Source organism: Canis lupus, chromosome 5 (genome assembly GCF_048164855.1).
Source record: "Canis lupus baileyi chromosome 5, mCanLup2.hap1, whole genome shotgun sequence".
NCBI classification, from domain to species: domain Eukaryota; kingdom Metazoa; phylum Chordata; class Mammalia; order Carnivora; family Canidae; genus Canis; species Canis lupus.
The window spans coordinates 19066313-19086408 of NC_132842.1; the positions used below are offsets into that span (position 1 = coordinate 19066313).

At 38.0% G+C, this 20096-nt stretch overlaps 1 protein-coding gene across 13 annotated transcripts in view; it reads right to left on the minus strand.

Moving 5' to 3' along the window:
- Positions 1-1842: 1842 nt before the first annotated feature.
- The window catches only part of CACNB2 (calcium voltage-gated channel auxiliary subunit beta 2), a 374475-nt gene continuing 356221 nt past the window's right edge, over positions 1843-20096 (minus strand). For all 13 annotated transcript variants that reach the window (XM_072825623.1, XM_072825624.1, XM_072825626.1 and 10 more), the window contains 5 exons: positions 18882-18991; positions 9054-9205; positions 7334-7429; positions 6115-6300; positions 1843-5227 (listed from right to left, as the gene is read on the minus strand). In XM_072825623.1, coding sequence (XP_072681724.1) covers positions 4739-5227; positions 6115-6300; positions 7334-7429; positions 9054-9205; positions 18882-18991 — 1033 coding nt within the window. In that variant the 3' untranslated portion in view covers positions 1843-4738. The remainder of the gene's footprint in view (positions 5228-6114; positions 6301-7333; positions 7430-9053; positions 9206-18881; positions 18992-20096) is intronic.

The following is a 20096-nucleotide window of genomic DNA, read 5'->3' on the forward strand; positions in this document are numbered from 1 at the left end:
TCTGGTAGCTGGGAACTGGCTTGGCACTTAGAACTACACCTTGTTCTACTCTTGAACATAAATTCACAGAACACCAACATCAGACAAAGCAACTATGAGTATGGTAGATCAAGGCAAAAAAGGCAACTTCTTAATCAGATCTGGAATCAGACAAAAACACGAACATCCCCTTAACTGCAAAAGTGACTAAATACCCCATTGTTCGTGGCCAATAGGTGACTGCTTTTATTAAAAATTAATTATAACTTAGGCTTGCTTCATCCTACTGCTTTTTAGATAATATATATTGAAATATTCAATACTCAACCCAGTTTAAAGCCTGTCTCATATAGTGTTAAATATTTAAACATTATAACTGCCATTTGAATCACCCCAGAGTTTCTCAGCCTCAGGCACTTAAGGTGGACAGTTGGGAACAATTGCCTAATAGTTTTTTTTCCCCCTCCTAGGTTTCTGTTAGGAATTTCTCCTAAGTATTGTGTCCATCAGATTGCAAGGTCTCTTGCATCAGGTAAGATCTTTAGCAGGCCTCTTCTTTGAAGAAGCCTTTCTTGAACATCCTTCTCTGAGGTTGACTTAGGCATTTCTGTCTTTCCATATACCCCTAGCACCCACTTCTGCCACTGTCACGGCCCTTAACACACTCTTAGTTCAATAGGCATGTTCCTTACTCCTCCCCCTCCTCCCAGGCTCAGGAAAGTCTTGGGGGCAGGAACCCTGTCACTGCTTTAGAGCAGATCATCAATACATGCCTATTGAATGAGGAACAAGATATTTTAAGCTCTAACATCAGATTCAGCTGTGTGACTGACTTCTTTATATCCCTCATTCTGCCTTTTATCCAGCAGATGTCATTGGACTAAAGAGAAGCACTGTTTACCTGTGTCATCCGTTTCTAGGGCTCAGCACATTTCTCCAGACTTTATGTTTTAAAAAATCCATGTCTTCTCATGCTGTCTGCCAAGCCTTACGTGCTCAGCTGGGATGAAAATTGTAGACAGGGAGACCAGCAGTAGATGTGTAAACTGTTGATTAATGCTGACAAATATCAAATACAAGCAATGCAGTCAAAACAAAAGAAAAATATTTGCATACTAAAAACAGGACAAAGAACATTGTTAAAAATGTTGGCTTTGACATAGACCTTTTCAGTGTTTTCTTTCCTTCAAAAAATAGGGCAAATTGGAAAATAAACACATTCAATTTTAAGGGACCCAAATTTAAGAAAAAGTAAAATGAAGAGGGAAAAAATCTGGGAAAGGTGGAGGAAAATATATTCTCTCAACATATTTGGGGTTAACATACATATTTCTGTGAAACAAAAAAAAAACTTTTAACACTGAGTAAAAACCACATTTTACTTTAAATAATAAAGTGAAATACAAATATAGCCAGAATTGAATAATTGGAATCCTCTAATTCATCATCTACCTAGCTATCTTCCCTAACTGTGTGACTCTTGACATATTCCTAGGATGAAATTATCCACGACTAGGCAGCACTGTATCACTGCTCTGAGTGAAGGGGCGATAAGGGTGAGGATTTAAATTTGTCATCAAGATAGATCTTCATTTTAAAAATGAAGGAAGAATAAAAAAAATCTGAATCAAGAATTGCCACACAGGTAGACTTAAAGAGGACTCTGCTGTGCTCCTATTTTAAAAGATCTCTACCTCCGGTAAGCTGTCATTTTACCAGTTTAATTTTACTCACGAAAGTAACATCAGTGATTAGCTTTGCCCTTAGGAAAGATCCTCCACAGTGGGAGGTGGTGTTGGAAATCTGACATAGGCTCAACTATGAGAAACATTCCTAAAATTGCAATTAATACTACTACTAATAAACAGTGCAGAAAGCCAGCTCTTTATTTGTTTTATATGAATGAATTTAAACCAGATTTGTTGAACAGTTCAGTGTCGCTGACAGTGAATGTTTAACAGGAATGCACAGCAGACCATGTTAAAAATGTGGCATTGTCCCAAAGTACAATATGACTAAGACATCCTACATTTAGCAGCACCTTTTTGTAACAGTAACTTAAATGAGCAGGAGAGAAAGAGCATAGGAAAAACTGAAATGGGGTTGACAATAAAACACAGAACTATCAAAAACATTTCCATTTCCAGCATTTTCTAGGTTGACTACAAAGATCATGATTCTACAACTGAGTAGGTTAAGGTTAAGCCTTTGCTGAGTGAAAAGACTAATTTTACATTCCACAAGTCAGTAAAATCTCCCATTGCCCTTGGGATTATTTCTGCATTTACAAATTGAGTACACACATTTACACATATGCCTGCTATACAGTTTTCACATATAGATGCTCATGTCAAATCCTGCAATATAGTTCTTTGAGGAATACTCTGATTTGGACTAGTATGTTTCACAGTAAAGTGAAAAATTAAGAATCCAGGTATGAAGTTTTAAAACTGGAATCTGTTAGCATGACTCTTTGAAAGGGATAAGTGGTAGCAGCAAGTAAGATAAATACCAGTTATACTTCAAGAGTTCTAAATATCCCAAAGTCATTAAACGGGATGAAAGTTTCAGAAATATTTTATACAAGTAACTACCTGGAATATGGTTTCCCAATGATATGAATAGTTTACATAAAAAATGTATATATTATGACTACCATTTTTATATTCAATAAATAAATTTGTCAACAGTTCAGAGCTAATTAACAAAAAGATTAATTCTGAGGAAAATGTTTCTTACATTGAAAGGGTTTTATCAGGTAATATAACTCATTTTTAAAACTGAGTTTTGTTGAAGGGTAAGGGAAATAAGGAGTTCAACGTGAAACAACTTCACTTAGAAAGGTCCCAGAATATTTGGCAAGAACCTGGAATAATCAAAGAAGCAAAACAAAAATAGATTAACTTATTTAACAAAATAATCATTTCATAATGTACAGTCGGAAGTTAGGCAATTATAGATAGGCATTTTTCAGGGCCAAGCTCTAGGTGCTAGGTACCTGCACACCTAATACTGTCTTACCTGTCCAGGCATAACTGGACAAAAGTGTACACAGAAACGACACAGAAGGTTTCAGCCTTAGCGTGACAACCACACTGTGAGCTGCTTACAGCGCTATATCATTGAGGCATGGAGAATAGGATCTTCTGGGTTCCCCTTCAGAGTCGATGTCTAATGGAGGAAGATATTCTTAACGTTTTGTTCACTTCAAGTCACCTCATTTTGCCCTGATTACTTCTGAAGAGCAGAAACTTTGGTTATAAGAAGCACTTCTAGGTTTTGACGGACAGCGAAACTGTTGGGAGTTGGTGGCAGGGAAGGAATGAAGGGGAAATTTCAGGGAGATAAACAACAGGAACGATAGGCAAGGGTAGAAAAGGAGGTGGGGGGAGTTAGAAAAATTTATTTTCCCACGAAATAATTCTACAAGCTGTGTAAACATTTCTTACTAAAACAAATACTCAAACACACAAAGATTGTACATTTCCAGTGAAACACTCACAGTTAAAAGTTGCTTGTATTTTTACTCTCTAGGAGCAAGAACAAGGAGCCAGCAGATAAATGCTTTCCTAGTCACCTTTGGCAGCAAGCTTCCTCACAATACCTGACTGCTCAATGGATTCTCAAAGCAACACGTAGCACAATTAAATACAAAACCATGTGGGTAGAATTCTAGGTATTAGTCTTGAGTCTTCAGCACTCAGCTCCAACCCAGTCACTCGTGCACACTCTTACACACTCTTACACACAGACACACTTGCACACAGAGGTCCGGCTCATATACTCCAGTGCAGTGACATAAGACACTAGCTACTAATAAGAATGTGTTTGTCACAATCAGTGTGAACTGCATGGATTAGAACAACCTTTGGAGTTTGGTTATATTTACCATAATTTATGGTCAAAATTATAAACTTACAAGGATGGTAAAACATTCAGAAATCAAACCTTTTCAAGTCAGGCAATCACATATTTACAGTATGTACAGACTTTCTACTAGAATGGGGAAAGGTGTCTAGACAATATTACAAATTTCCTGAAGGTGGGCATTTCTAGTCCCTGTAATTCATAAAGCAAATCTGCTGACTTGGCATTAAGACTCTAAAATAGTGTGATCCAACTGATATATATATATGTATATATATATATTATATATATAATCATAAGAAGGTGTTTGCAGAAATAACATTTACAAACTATACAGTACACAGTACTAGTACATAGAAAATAGATTCTAACTTTATGATCCCCTTTGTGTAAGGCAAGACTGAATCTGTCCCCAAATTTAGTCAGCCAGAGGTACAAGCAAGAAACAGTGGTCCATGGATAAATGAATATGCAAATTAGGTGCCTACATATTAAAAATCTGGAGAATCAAGAAATTCCACTTTTTATCTGGGCCAATTGTGGCTTGCTGGATACATCAACTACAGTTTTGAAAACATCAACTATGTTTCTTAAAATACTAATGCCACCTGGATGGCAACAGATTTTGTTCAAGTGGCAGCTATCCCAAACAGTTTTTGAAAAGTCCAGTATACAACCGGAGGACTGCAGCCATACCAGGCGAATTTATATAGCACTTACAAAAGAAAAAAAAGTATATTAATACTCTATCATGCTATTGCTATTCAAGCAACAGCAATACAAAGTGTACAAGACAGATCACATATGACTGCAACGTAGACCCCAAAGATGGAGTCTGAGGGTGGTGGTATACAAGACTTAAAAAAAAAAAAGAAACACAAAAGGGCAAAAGTCACTGGCGGATATAAACATCCCTGTTCCATTCCCCAGCCTCGTTCCGCTTTTTGGAGATGCCTTCCCCATCCTTGTCACAATAGCGATCCTTGGATTTATGCCGGCTGCGTTGTTTGTTGCACTCGTTGTGGTCCTGCTCTCGATCCAGGTCCCTGGACCGGTGCCGAGACTCCCTGTGTCTGTGCTCACTGCTCCCGTGGGGCTCATCTCTGTGGTTATGGTCACGGTGGGGGGCATAGTGGTCCACGTGTTCGTGGGAGTAATCTTCCTTCGGCTCCACATAGGCAGAGTCTCGACTCTCCTGGGTCTCTGAGTCAAACGTCTCCTGCCTGGAGAGGCCTCGACTCGTCCCACTGCGATGGCCGTGGTGCTGGGCAGAGGAGGAACGGTGCTGGGTTTTCTTGACGGGTTCCGGACAGGCTTCTTCTTCAGCTTGGGACACAGACCGGGCAGGAGCAGAGCGCTCAGTCCTCTGATCTTGAGAACCCTGGTGGGGAAGGGAGCAAGCACAGGCATCAGCCAAGGTCAGATGTCGCAAAAACAGGTCCGTCCATTCATGTTGATGCCCTTGTGAGTTTCTAAAATGAATCTAACCTAGCTCAGTTACTTCTTTTGTTAACATTGGGTGGCATTTACAAGGTTTGTACTATAACATATGAGACTTTGATTTGTAAGTGCCTACAATAGTGTACAGAGTAACTTTTTGTTCCCCCTTGATGACTAAATGAGGGGGGGCATCATTTTATATCTTCTCCTGGGGCTCAGATACAGAGGTCCCTAAGATTTCTCAACACACAAGTGTACATTTCACTACCTCTACTTGTATACAAGTGGGAAGATTAAAATTGCTTAAGATGTTGGCTTTGGCTTAAGGATTAAGGAGAAGAAATAACATGCCACATGCTTACATACCACTCAGCATGAGGAAAGTACTGTCTTATGACAATCTTCTGTATCAAATGAATAATGCAGCAGCCCTATGAGACAGGTTGCCATTTGTCTTCCTGAGGCAAGGGGCAGGTAAGGAGCTTCTCCAACCTGACCCACTCACTAAGAGGTAGAGTGGATTTGGACCAAGGCAGTCTGATTCCATGGTTGTGCTGCTGGCAATGTAGAAAAAGCTAGCCTTGTCCTACAGAACATGTAGCTAGGGATTTTTAAACTTTATATATGTTTGAGTATATTGTTGACATAGTTCTTATGGGTACACAACTCACACTAAAGATAGTAAATGACTCAATGTTTGTCTCAGTGTGGATGGAGCTGCTCTACTGGAACACACGCTGTGCTGGGTAACTGGGCTTGGATCCCAGCCACGTGACCTAAGGCAGCCTAGTTTCTAGAGCATTTTCTTACGAAAAGAGTCCCTCTTACCTGTGAATTAGAGGCTTGAGTGGGGCTACTGGGCAGAGTTGAAGTGGCTAAAGTACGGCTAAGGAGAGGGTTGGGGAGATGGCTGCTGGGAGGGTGGGTAGCCTTCCAGTAGGCCTCCAGATAGTCGGCAAGGTGCTCACAAGCATCCTCGAGCTGGTTCTCGTCCAGGATCACATCAAACAGCTCCTGCACAGGCAAATATTTCAGATGATACACTTCTAGCAGTCCAGCATTGAGTGAGTGGCACACACACTCAAAGGGAAGTGGCTCATGAGCTGCACCACTTTATATTTGCTTGTGTGTACCTGCTTTCTCCTTTACAAACTGGCTGAAATGTCCTGTTGAGTCAGATTGTGTCTGTACAGCTACCTCCTCAGATTATCATTCACAACCCTAGATGCTTAACCAATAGCAATGACCAGAAAGTGAAAGGTGTAAGGATAGTTGGTTAGGACATGATAGAAAAGAGAGGTAAAAAAATAAAATAAAAATATAATCTGAACAGTATAGGAAGAGGTCTGGTTTTGACCTCGAGATTATGAAAAACTTCATTTTGGAAATTTTGTCCTACTCTTACTTTAGGCAAGAGTAGGACATGAAATTTGGCAGAAGAAAGCTGAAACCACTGATGATTTGACAGGGCCCAAACTTCAAAATATTCCAGACAATAAAAAATATAATCATAATTCTAGCTTCTGATATACCTGCATGTCAAAACAAAACAAAAACCTAGAGGTGATCTCTCGTCCCGAAGCATGATATTTAGAGCAGGGATTAGGAAAAGGAAGGTGTTTAGGTGCCAGAAGCCATGTAACTAATTTATTTGAGGCTATGTAAAAACACATTTCTAAACAATTTCTCAGTCATTAAGAGCTGGCAACTTGCTCTCTATTATTAGAAGTGAATAATAAGTCCCAAACAGATCCATTTTTTAAACCAAATTTTTAAAATCACGTTCCACTTAGGATACTAATTAGATATTAACAAAGTGAGGTCACCACTGAATGCATTGTAGCTTTTTGTAAGCCATCATCTAGACAAGTGCTCATGGGAGGAAGTAGGGACAGTTCACTTCTTAAAAATGAAGACCATGGCTAAATGGAGATAATTTTCTCCCCTGACACTGTTTACCTGTCTGGTTTTTGTTTGCTTGCTTTCTAAATATAGAAATCTTTCTGAGGTCTTCAAGTGGATTATACTGTATATAGAGATAACTTACTGGAGGACACTGAGCCAGTTTATCAGCTGCTACCATCTGGACATTGAGGTGTTTAGCTTGAGATTTCCCTCGAGATTTTATTAACCTTTGTAAAACCTGTGAAAGATAAGATTTAACAGAAGAGTATCTGCACTCAGGTAAAGAACAAGTTTTGTTATTTACTCTAGGGCCTTTTTACATATAATGCATATGGTTTATAATCTATAAAATGTGTAAGCTTATCTGCAAAATTAACATGTTAACAAATTATCAGTTGCAAGTTTTAAAAAATGCTTTAAAAAAGATAACTGGCATAGAGCTTATTATTTGAGTCTTATCTTTATTCAAAGAAACTTCTTGTCTCATGAGTGCTTTACGTTGAAAAAACCTGAGAACCCCAAGAGCTTTTATGTGAAGTACAGTGTTTACCACAGTAGAAACTACAACTGAAATAGTTTTAAAACACTCATTTAAAAATGAAGCCTGTTACATTTTAGCAAATTATTTTTGTAAAAAATATCCACATTTTTTGCAAATTTCTCTAACAAACATACTTGGCTTCATAGAAGAAAACCAAGTCTCCTAGCTACATTTACTTTTAACCTGCTACAGCATACTGTTTTGGCTGAAATAATGTGTAAAAGTCAGAATCAGGTAATTCAGCAAAGGAGGAATATTTAGTAGCCCTTTCAGATAATTGTGGCTATACTGTTCTTTGGTATTACATGAAACTCAACAAATGGTCATTTCTTAAAGACTAGTTGCCATGTGAAAGCTGAAACCCTATCAATGAACTTTTCTTACTGTTAAATTTGAATGGATCTTTAACTGTACATGATTTGTAACTTCATTCCTTGATCATTTGGAAAATAATGGTTCACCTGAAGTAAATGCTTCAGGTCTTCCCAATGTTGACACATTTCTTATACAATATTAAAACATATTTGCTGTTACCACTGATCTTATCAGAAAACTCTATCTTTTGAGAAGCTGCTAATAAACTCTTAGATGGATAAAAGTTTTATGAAATTTTAATTTTTGTGTGAAAGTTTGAGTTTTATTACTGATGACAAGTGGGAAAATACCTGCCAAATAACTAAATCTCAATAAACCTAGTAGGTCAGTTGTTCCTTCAAATAAAAATGGTGTTCTGTGAAAAAATGAGGCTACTTCAGTTTATAACTTGAATAATCACTGTATGTCCTCATGATAACTGGTAAAAATAAGGGCTTCACCTATTAAGTGTACTTTGTTTCATTACACAGAATACTGAAAATACTGAAAGAATCTTTAAGAGTCAAAATTTAGTACCATTAATAAATTTTACTACTTTGTCAGGACATGCTTCAGTGAAACTGGGTGATGGTTGTTTTTTTTTTTTCAACTGTGAGCATTGTCTGGTACTACATTCTTGATTCATGGACACCAGCAGTTTTACCCACCAGTGCTTTTGCACCCTCAGGGCAAATGTCAAAACAGTGAAAAAGCAGGACAAGTCTTAGTGTTATGGAAATAATTTTGACCTCAGGGACTCACAAGAAGTTTCTCAGAACCTTCCCCTGGGAAACCATGGACTACATTTTGAGAATCGCTGTTCTAAGCCATGAAACTAATTATCACACTTTGCCTGCATGTCTCATCAAACTCTATGATGGATAAAAATGTAGCTTGTGTAACTGTAAAGCAGAACATAATCATTGTGAAGTTCGATTAGAGAGCAAACAGTAACAACCCTACTTACCTTAGGAGAAGAAATCTTTACATATACTATAATAGGGGCCAAAGAAGTTTTACTGAGTTGAGCTGGATGATTAATAGTATCCGCATCAAGGACTACCAGTTGCAGTGTTCTTGCAAGTTCAAAAATCCTTTCAATTTCACTCTGAACTTCCGCTGTAAAAGGTTAAGCAGAATTTGATTACTTAAGGTAATTTCAGACCAAACTGAAATAAAGTAAAACGGTACACTGTTTCAACAGGAAGGGAAGTAGGGCAGCCTACAGGTAAATGTTTACAGGCAATCGAGGTGATAAAGGTATGCCTTGGAAAGAGCTGTTTCTCCACAGAACCTTTAGAATTGAGGGAATTCTTCTTTCAAACAGCTATAAAATTTGCTTCCAGTATAACTCTGTCTCTTTGTGCTATAAAACTTCCCTCTGAAATCATTTTGTAAAAATGTTAGAAAATAGAAACTTAAGGATATCTTTAACATGTCTGTTTCTGACCACATTACCATAGCAACTATCACTCATTTATTTTCACTCCATCACCTTAATCTGTGTTTATACTGTCACCTATTAGTGTGCTTTCTGGATATGATAATCTAAATATGTTATCAGCAAGCTGAAATCCAACATAAAATGGAAGAAACATTAATAGTATCTATAACAAACCTGTCCAAAAACACACTTCTCATAGTTTCTGCCAACAGACGAATGGTCCTGCAGTATTCATATTTTAAAAGGGTAGTTATCCATTAGAGGCAGCACTACTGAAATCCATATCTTTCTGTAAGATTTATAGAAAACTTACTAAAAATATCCTTGAACACCAAGAAAATTCCAGCCTCTCTATTCTGTGACCTCTCTAAAACCTAAAACAGGACTGTCCATTAGAATGTTCTGTGATGATGGAAATAGTCTGTATCAGTGTCGTCCAGTATGAGAGCTGCTAGGCACAGGTGGCTGTTGAGCACTTGAAATGTCATTAGTGTGTGAATGAGAAGCTCAATTTTTAAACGTAAATAAAAGTTAAATAGCCAGAAGCTACTGTACCTAGGCAGCACAGATCTATAAGGGCCTAACATTAGCTTGAAGTGTCCTCTACAGTCATGAAGGGCAGATTCTATAAGACTCCTAGACCTACAGAATACCTTTTAATTCCTATTACGCATTTAGATCCCTGCAGAAGATGGCTGAAGATCATTTCAACTAGTATTTTATTGCAGAAAAGACAAGTCACTAATCCTGTGCCTCATAATACGTTATGACTAGAGTCCTTTTATTTACCTTGATGTCTTTAAAATCTGGGCTAAAACCATTTGCGATACTAGCTTTAAAACACTATTTGGTTACATGCTGCTCGTGGCAGTCTTGCAGAAAGAAAAACCAAAAACAAGTTGGTTAAGCTTTTGGGTCTACTGTTTTACAAGAAACAAAGAATAGACAATTACATAAACTACACCAGTATAAGGCAGTTAGAAAACTTCAGACTACAGAAACCCTATGGATAAGTGACCCAGTCTCTTCAAGCAAAAAAATTATAAGGGAAAAAAAAAAAAAAAAAAAAAGACTTTTGTCAAACTACAGATTAAGAAACTTACAGACCTATGAACCAATCCACTATGGACTTTGTATCCTCATTAAAGCAAATGTTAATTTATATATACTTATAATACATAAGTAAAATGTATATCTAAAAATATATATGACAACTGGGATATGATATATGGCTGAATAGAAATCTAATGGTACTAGGGATGTACTGTTAAGATATGATAATGGCATTGTGGTTTAAATAGAGTCCCTAATTTTCAGAAATACATATTGAAATATTTGCAGATAAAGCCATATGATGTCTGGGATTTGCTTCAAAATAATCCAGAGACAGCTGGGGGAGAAAAGGGAAGACTGGAAATGAAACAAGACTGGCCAGAATGTTGAAAGTGGGTGATGAATACCTGAGGTTACTCATACTTTTTACTTCTCTATATGTTTGAATTTCTTTTAATAAGAGTTTTTAAAATAAAAATGGTATATTTTGACTTTTTTATAATGGTGTTCTAAAATCTTGCTAATATTGTTTAAATTGTTATTCCAATTCTATAACCTTGCTGCGGCTTTGTGTTCTACTAATGTTTTCATGCCCACTGACCCCCAACAATCAAGTTCCAATCTAAATATTATTGTAGGCATTATGAAATTTGATCAGCCCACAGCTAACATCATACTCAACAGTAAGGCTGAAAGCTTTTTCTCGAAGATTAGAAATGAAATAAGGATGTTCACTCTTGCCACTTTTATTCAACGTATTATTAGAAGTCCTAGCCAGGCCAATTAGGCAAAAAACAAAAGGCATCCAAATTGGAAAGGAAGAAGTAAAACCATCACTATTTGCAGATGACATATTGTAAACCCTGAAGACCTCCCCCAAAACTGTTAGAATAAATCAGTAAAGTTGCAGGACACAAAATCAGTATACAAAAATATGTTGTGTTTCTACAAACTAAACTATCAGAATATGAGTAAGAAACCATCCCATTTACAACTGTGTCAAAAAGAACATACCTAGGATTAAATGTAACCAAGGAGATGAAACACTGAAAACAAGACAATAATGAAAGAAATGAACTATCATACAAATAAATGGAGAGATATTCCGTGTTAATGGGCTTGAAAAATATTGTTAAAATGTCCCTACTACCCAAAGCAATCTACAGATTCAGTGCAATCCCTGTCAAAATTCAAGTGGCTTTTTCTTAGAACAATCCTAATATTTGTATGGAACTACAAAAGACCCTGACAAACCAACTCACTCTTGAGAGAGAAGCACAAAGCTGGAGGCATCACACTTCCTGATTTCAACTATATTACAATACTAGAGTAAAACTGTCTGGTATTGGCATAAAAACAGACACATAAATCAGTGGAACAGAAGAGAGAGCCTAGAAATAAACCCATGCATAAGTGGTCAATTTATGACCAAGGAGCCAAGAACACACATTGGGGAAAGTACAGTCTCTTTAATAAATGGTATTGGGAAAACTGGACAGCCACATGCAAAAGAATGAAATGGAACCACTATCTTATACCATATACAAAAAGCAACCCCAAATGGATTAAAGACAAATAAAAAACCTAACACCATAAAACTTGTAGAAAAAAACATAGGTGATAAACTTCTTGACATCAGTTTTGTTGAATTTTTTTTTTTTTTTTTTTGGATTTGGCATCAAAAGCAAACACAACTAAAACCAAAATCAACAAATGAGACTATGTTAAACTAAAAAGCTTCTGCACAGTAAAAGAAGCTATCAACAAAATGAAAAGGCAGCCTATTGAATAGGAGAAAATATTTGCAAATCACATGTCTGATAAGGGGCTAATATTAAAAATATAGAACTTATACAACCAAATAGCAAGAAAATAGTCTGATTTTTTTTTTTTTAATGGGCAGAAGGTCTGAATAGGCATTTTTCCTGGCACCAAAATGGCTTGGGGCAGAAATAGGCTTCATCACTTCATAGAGTTATGTGATCCTTGGGTAGCATGCTTAACCTCTTGGAGCCTAAATATTTTTTTCTGGAAAATGAGAATGGGAATTAAATGAACCAACTTGCAAATCATCTATTACAATGTCTGTCCCATAGTAAATAATACATGTCAAGTACACTTGACATTGAGCTACATGGATTTGAAATGTGGGGTTGCCTTATACACAGATGTTTTCAGTAAGTACAGTACCATGCTGTCAATGTATTTCCTCTTAGGATTTTCTTAACTTTTTTTTTCTCCAGCTTACTTTATTCTCAGAAAATTTATATTTTGTATTAGAATACAAATATGTGCTAATCAACTGTTCATGTTATCTATAAGGCTTATGGTCAGCAGTAGGCTATTAGTAGTTAAGTTTGGGGGGAGTCAAAAGTTACACCTGGATTTTTAACATGGGGATTGGTGCCTCTCACCCCCATCATTTAGGGATCAAATGTATTGCTTTGTACCTACCTCTATGGACAGTTTGCCCACTGAATTTTTTTTTTAGGTTTTATTTATTCATGAGAGACACAGAGAGAGACAGAGACATAGGCAGAGGGAGAAGCACGCTCCTTGTGCAGAGCCCAAAGTGGGACCCAATCCCAGGACCCTGGGATCACGACCTGAGCCAAAGGCAGATACTCAACCACGGAGCCACCCAGGTGCCCCCTTCCCCTACAGAATTTCAATGATAGGACTGAAAATGTTTCCAATAGGCAGTGAACTGATAGAACAATACATAATTAGCCCTATTTCTTCCCTCAGTACAGTGCCTGGTACAAGTTGGTACTCAAATTCTGTTGAAAGAATGAGTCAACTAAATAATGAATACGACTACCAAAATATATTTAGACAAAGTGAACCACTCCCTTTGGGTAGAGAAAGATTGCTATAGCTGGGCCATCAGTGCAGTGTGGTGTAACAAAGAGTGTGCTAATTTCTCAAGACAGCTACACTGGTAATAGGTCAAAAGGAGGAAAGAAATTAGATTCAAAAGATCAACTAGTCACATAAATTTCAGGTTCATTTGCAAGGCTAATTTTATAGCCTTCTATCATCAGCCCTTCGTTCTCCATTCTTCCTAAGAGAAGGCAGATGGTCAAGTAAATGCAATCAGCATCACTGCCAGATGGCACTGTTCAATGGAAAAAAATCTGGACTGCTGGTCAAGACCCTCAGTGTCTAGTCTTCATTTTATATCTTAGTATAAAGCTTAACTACATACAGAACCATTCATTTCCTGTTGTTTTCAGATTCTTCCCTACACGGTGCTGAGCTTGAACAAGGTTGGGAGTCGTTCTGGCAGACAGTAGAATCACCTGGCGGGCCTGTTAAAACAGACTGTAGGGCCCCACCCACCTCTAGAATTTCTGATTCAGTAGGTCAGGACAGGGCCTAAGAACTGTCATTCCTAACTAACGCCCCGTGATGCTGACACTGCAGATTTGGAGACCACACTTCAGGAACCACGGAACTGAATGCTTTTCTCAGGTCTGTCATCCCAGTTCTAAAGTCCCTGGTGCTATAAATAGAAGATAAAAATGATGAACTCTGCTTTAGTTGAAACTTTTACTGAGATAATTATAAATTCACATGCAGTTGTAAGAAAAATACAGAGATCCCTTGTACCATCTACCCAGTTTTTCCCAGTGGAAAGAAACATCTTGCAAAACTACAATGTGATTATCACAACCAGAATATAAATATGATCCAACAATCCTATTATGTTTCTCTGGTTTTCTTGTACTCTCTGTATGTATATTTAGATGTATAGAATTTCATCCTATGTGTTGGTTTATGTAACCAGCACTAGAGTTAAGAGAACAGTTCCATCACAAGGAATAAGTGACTAAATAAATGATCGAAGCTAGCTCTTCAGTTGGATTAACACTATTTACCAGGTTGTAAACATTGTTAGCTAACCACCTGTGTTGCCACTATACAAAGTAAATGCCTTTCCTCATTCCCTGCATGCTGTCAGTTGTAACTGTTTCTACCTGCACAGCTAAATCTACCTTTGCTTCCTTAACTCATATTTGCCCAGTATTTTCCCACCTTCAGCACATAGTTTTTACAGTCGTATGGTCCTTTTTAAGCACTACACTCACATTCCTGTGTACAAGTGTGCACAAAGATGTACCATATTCCCTAAATTGATTTGCCTCTTGGAAGATGCTTGGGGTCAAACCAAACCACAGATTTGGAGACCACACTTCAGGAATGTATTATTTTTAAAAATAAATCTGGCCTTGGAATTGGCAAATAACTGGGTAACCCACACCCATCACTACTTACATTCAAGTAGTATTTTTATTTCTAAGAGTGTAATGTTCTTCATTTGCATTCCCTAAGTTTGAATAGCTAATGTAGATATCTTAAACTGTGATGCTTGAGCAGTATTACAACGGAGAAAAAAGGTTAGAACTTGTACGAGTCTTATGAGTACAAATAAAGCCATCTGTCCATGCAGAGGAGTCCTGTACCACCCCCAAAACAGTATAAAAGATGTACTTAAAGCTTCAAATTTTTCAGGGTTTTCTTGTCCTTCATATCATACACATCAGTGTAATGAACTCCAAAGGCAATATAACTATACTTTTGTTTATGTAACAAAAGTTTTCTAAAAACATGTGCATAAAGCAAATTTTTTACCTATCAAATTATATCTTCATTGTACTGGATCTTTCACCCTTTTCTAACAGAAATAATTGCTGAAATTCATCTCATCTATAGATTTGAGGTAGATCTTCTCAAATTTAACCTCTACTAAATACAGAATAATCTTAAGGCATAGCATATACTCATATACTTACATCCTTGGAGTGTTAAAGTATCAATTCTGTACTGTTATATACATGTTTCCTATATAACAGAGTCCACACAGCACACATGACTTGTTATTTAACGTGTTGTACTGGCACAAAAGGGGTATCACCTGACCATCCTGCCTGTTATAATGACCTATTTCCCAGTGCTACCATAAAAAATAAAAATCCTCATACAGAGGAACCTACCCCTGTGTTTCTCTGGGAACAAAGACTCAGTATTTGCTACCTCAGTGTTCATGGAGACTTTATAGCACATAACTACTGAATATCCAAAAGTGACTGCATACTAAGCCCTGCCCTCTGTGCTAGGTTCCAGATCTGTATGTACAGGTGATGCCCTGCTGGGTATCTGGATGCTACATAACACTGCAAATTCAACATGTGCCCACATGCCGCCACCATCTTCCTTATCCCTCTAACCAGTCCACTCCCTCCAGATCCTCATCCTAAAATCCCTTTTCCCCAGAATGACACCACCAATGGCCCAGTTCCTGGAGCAAAAACCTGAGATCATGCTGGAGTTGGCTTTTCTGTGTTCCACAGATTGCCAATACCTGACTCTCGTATCTCTGGATTCCTTTCATTCTACTCATTACCTGTGTTACTGTCTTATTGCAATCCTCTCTTAATCTCTAACTTGAGTGATGACAACAGCCTTTGAAATGACCACCCTGTCCAATTCTTGCCCCATCTCCACCCTGCTGCTACAGGGAGGGATTCTTCTAAAGGCACCAATTTTATTAGTGTCTGCCCAGAGTAGATTATTTCTGCCCGAACCTGCTTCAACAGAATCTGAATTTTTTCCTGACTTGGGTCTAGCTCCTTTCCACTCTCTTCTCCACAATGCTGTAAGTGATCCTTCTAAACCACAAGTCACACTGTGTCACATTGTCTGCCTTCCTGTACCTTTCTACCATAATAAAAGTATTATACTATCAGGCACAGTCTCTCTAATCTCCTGTCTCCCCCTTCTAGTCATTTCATATCTGTTATGCTGGCTTCCTCACTATCCCTGAAACATATCACACATACTCCTGCCACAGGGCCTTTGCATCTTCAGCTCTCTCTGCCCAAAACAGTCTTCACAGGTAGCTATAAGGCTAAAGAATTTACAACAAATCACTCTGCTAAAATATCACTTCCTCAAAGAGGGTCCTGTCTTCCCCATGTAAAATCACATACTTTTCTCAGTTTACTCTCTACCCTTTGGCCTGCTTTTTCTTCCTAGACTCTTCAACCACTGAGTGCTACATCTCTTAGCTTCTGTCCATGTGTTCCCTATGAAACAAAAACTCTATGAGAGTGAGGAGGACTTGGTCTCCTTTACTTCTGTGTCCCAGCACTTGTGATAATCCCTAGCACATGGTTGGGACTCAAGTATTTGTTAAGTGGGTGAATAAATGCCTAAAATTTATACATAGTTCTATAATGCCTTGGGATAAGCTCCAAATTCCTTAATATCCCTCCGCTGCTTCTCTGGTGTCTTCTCCTTTCACCCTCTGTTCTAAACCATACACTCACAGCTAAGGTGAAACCTATGTTTTCCAGAAGCCTCTTGTTACTCTTGGTTTTAAGTCCTAATCACCCTCTCCACCTCTTTCCCTTTTGTCTTGCCTAAACCCTATTGTGCTTTCCATTAGCTCCTAGGAAAAGCCTTTCTCAGTGGCCTACACCGTCCTGCAGCATTAGCTCTCTGGCAACCAGTTCAATGCAGGCCCACTGTGCTCACCACTTTATATTTCAATGGGCTGTTAACTTCTTTGCCTTGCTGTTACACCAAGTTCCTTGAGGGCAATGCCTTCATCTAATTCATCTTTTTATTGCCAGGCTTAACATGACACTTGGGGTCTAGTATATGTCCAATAAAGTATATGAAGTGAAACAGTCATTTAAAAATAACATACAGTTGGTAGTTACAAATAGCCCTGCCAATCTAAACAAATCTGTTATGCCACTGATGTACCTTACAAGTCTAAACACAACTGACACTGTCAATGAGGTGAATCAATGAAAGAGCATTTTGTGACAATCTCTGTGAACATCAAAACTATACAGAAGAGTCACAGATGATAAGAATATGAAAAGAAATTACTGTAAGCAAAACGTATCATCACATTTTTCCTCTAAAGTATTTCTAAAGCTGTATTACTCAAGTGTAGTCAGTGAGGGTTTGTTAGGTGAGGAACAAAACTGAGTTTTAGAAGATCTTCTACAAAGATAACAGATAAAGTTTATTTTTAATAGTTTCTCTTTGATTTATGTAATATGCTCCAGAATAAACTAAAAACTTCTATGTTTTTAAGGGTGCCTGGATGGCTCAGTTAGTTAAGCATCTGCCTTCAGCTCAGTCATGATCTCAGGGTTCTGAGATCAAGCCCTGCCTCAGGCTCCCTGCTCAGTGGGGAGTCTGCTTCTCCCTCTCCCTGCAGCGCCCCTGCTTTCTCTCCCTCTCTATGTAAAATAAATAAATAAAATCTTAAAAGAAAAACATATGAACAGGAAAAAATGAAGATCAAAGATCTCGAACAACTCTCAGAAAATTATAACAAACCTAACAACCCAGTGAGTTACCATGTAAGAGTGAATAACCTAAAATTCCAAGCACATGCCACAGAGAAGAAACAGTTGCCAAAGGATCTCATTTGAATACATTAATAAACAGTATCCCAACAGGACCCTGTAAAACGTGTTAACTAAAGTCTCTATCCTGGGGCACCTGGGTGGCTCAGTTGTTTATGTGTCTGCCTTCAGCTCAGATCATGATCCCAGGGTCTTGGAATCAAGCCCCATGTCGGGCTCTCTGCTCAGTGGGAGCCTCCTGCTTCTCCCTGTCCCTCTGCCTTCTGCTCCCTCTGCTTGTGTTCTTTCTGTGTCAAATAAATAAAATCTTTATATACTGTATTTGCAAATAAAAATATTGGTATCAATTAAAAATGGCCAGGAATTGATTTCATTTATCTCAACACTCCCCCACACCCCCCTTATACATATAATCCTGAATATGACACATATAATCATTGATATAATTCAGTTACTGAGAGTCTTTGGATGATAGCCACCCTTGATGGAGAACATACTATGTTTAATCCTTACAATAATTCTACAGGGTAGTTAATATCTATTTTGTTTTTACTTAAATGAGGAAACTAGGCATTAAAAAGGTCAGTGAGCTTGCTCATGGTAACACCAATAGAAAGCCAAGAGTTTTTAGATACAGCAAAGCTCATAGTGGAAAAAACAAACACACAGAAAAACCAAAACCAAAACCAAAACATTAAATCTGACAGCCAGTGGAATATTTAACTCAAAACTATCATAACAAATCTTTCCATAGCATGAAATCACTAAGACTGTAGCACTAGCCACTGGCAACATGGGTCTATTTCTTCTCTGCTTTATGACACATGGAATTGTCATCTAGTTAGATCTTCTCATTGGCAGCCTCGGGAGAGAAATGTTTAAACCCACCAGCATAGCACAGACTTACCTAAGCTCGACCTCGTGTTGGATCTTTCTATTATCGCGTGCTTGCTGGGATTGTTTAACACTGAGCGCTTGGCGAGTGAGATGTCAGCCGTGACCCTTGTGATGGATATCCTGGTGGCGGAAAAGTAACAGAAGACCCTGAGGTTATTAGTGGAATACAAGGGGACAGAAGTACATTCCCAAACTCACCTAAGTATGAAATACATAGTGAATGGTATTTTCAAATGAAAAGATGTTAGGGCACTTAATCATTCATTTTTGCTTATCTCACACCTTAGCTGACATTTATCAGTGCTTACTAAGTACTAAGCATTTTAGCTGGATTATCTCACTAAATCATCCTGCAAAACTCTAGCAGAGAGGTTTCTTATAATCCTACTTTTGCTGATGAAGAAATGAGCCAAAGCAGGTTAGTTATCCAAGGCTATATATTTTTAAACAGTGGAGCTGGGGTTTGAACCCAGACTCCCAAAAACTTGTATTTTTAGCCCCTGCACTCTCACACCTCCCAAAGTGTGGTGCTGTGAAAAGCACCAAGAATAAGTAAAAACAAGACAAACATGGTCTTCCTTCAGAGAGCTAAGAGTCTAGTTAGTGGAAGAGATGGGAATGAATCAGAAAAGTAATTTTCAAATTGTCTCTCCCCACCCCCATTTTCCAGTATATTTACTGAAAAAATCCTCCTAGAAGTGGAGCCACACAGTTCAAAGCCCTGTTGTTCAAGGGACACCTGTATGTGAAGTTGAAAGCTAAGAGATTATTATATCCATGAAACTATAACAAATTTCTGTTTCGAAACTCAGAATGAGTTTTTGTAAAATAAAAATGACAGAAAGAAAAATTCAAAAGAAGAGAGCTGGAATATTAAGAAAATCTAAAGAGTAAAACAAACAAGGGTAATCTAATTTATTTTTATTTTTATTTTTAATTTATGATAGTCATACAGAGAGAGAGAGAGAGAGAGAGAGAGAGAGGCAGAGACATAGGCAGAGGGAGAAGCAGGCCCCATGCAGGGAGCCCGACGTGGGATTCGATCCCGGGTCTCCAGGATCGCACCCTGGGCCAAAGGCAGGGGCCAAACCGCTGCGCCACCCAGGGATCCCCAAACAAGGGTAATCTAAAGGGTTAAAAAAAGGAAAAAAAAAAGGCACAGAGAGAAAAATTATACAAATGAGAGAACCACCCAGGAGGCTCACCTTCTATAGAATAAGAACTC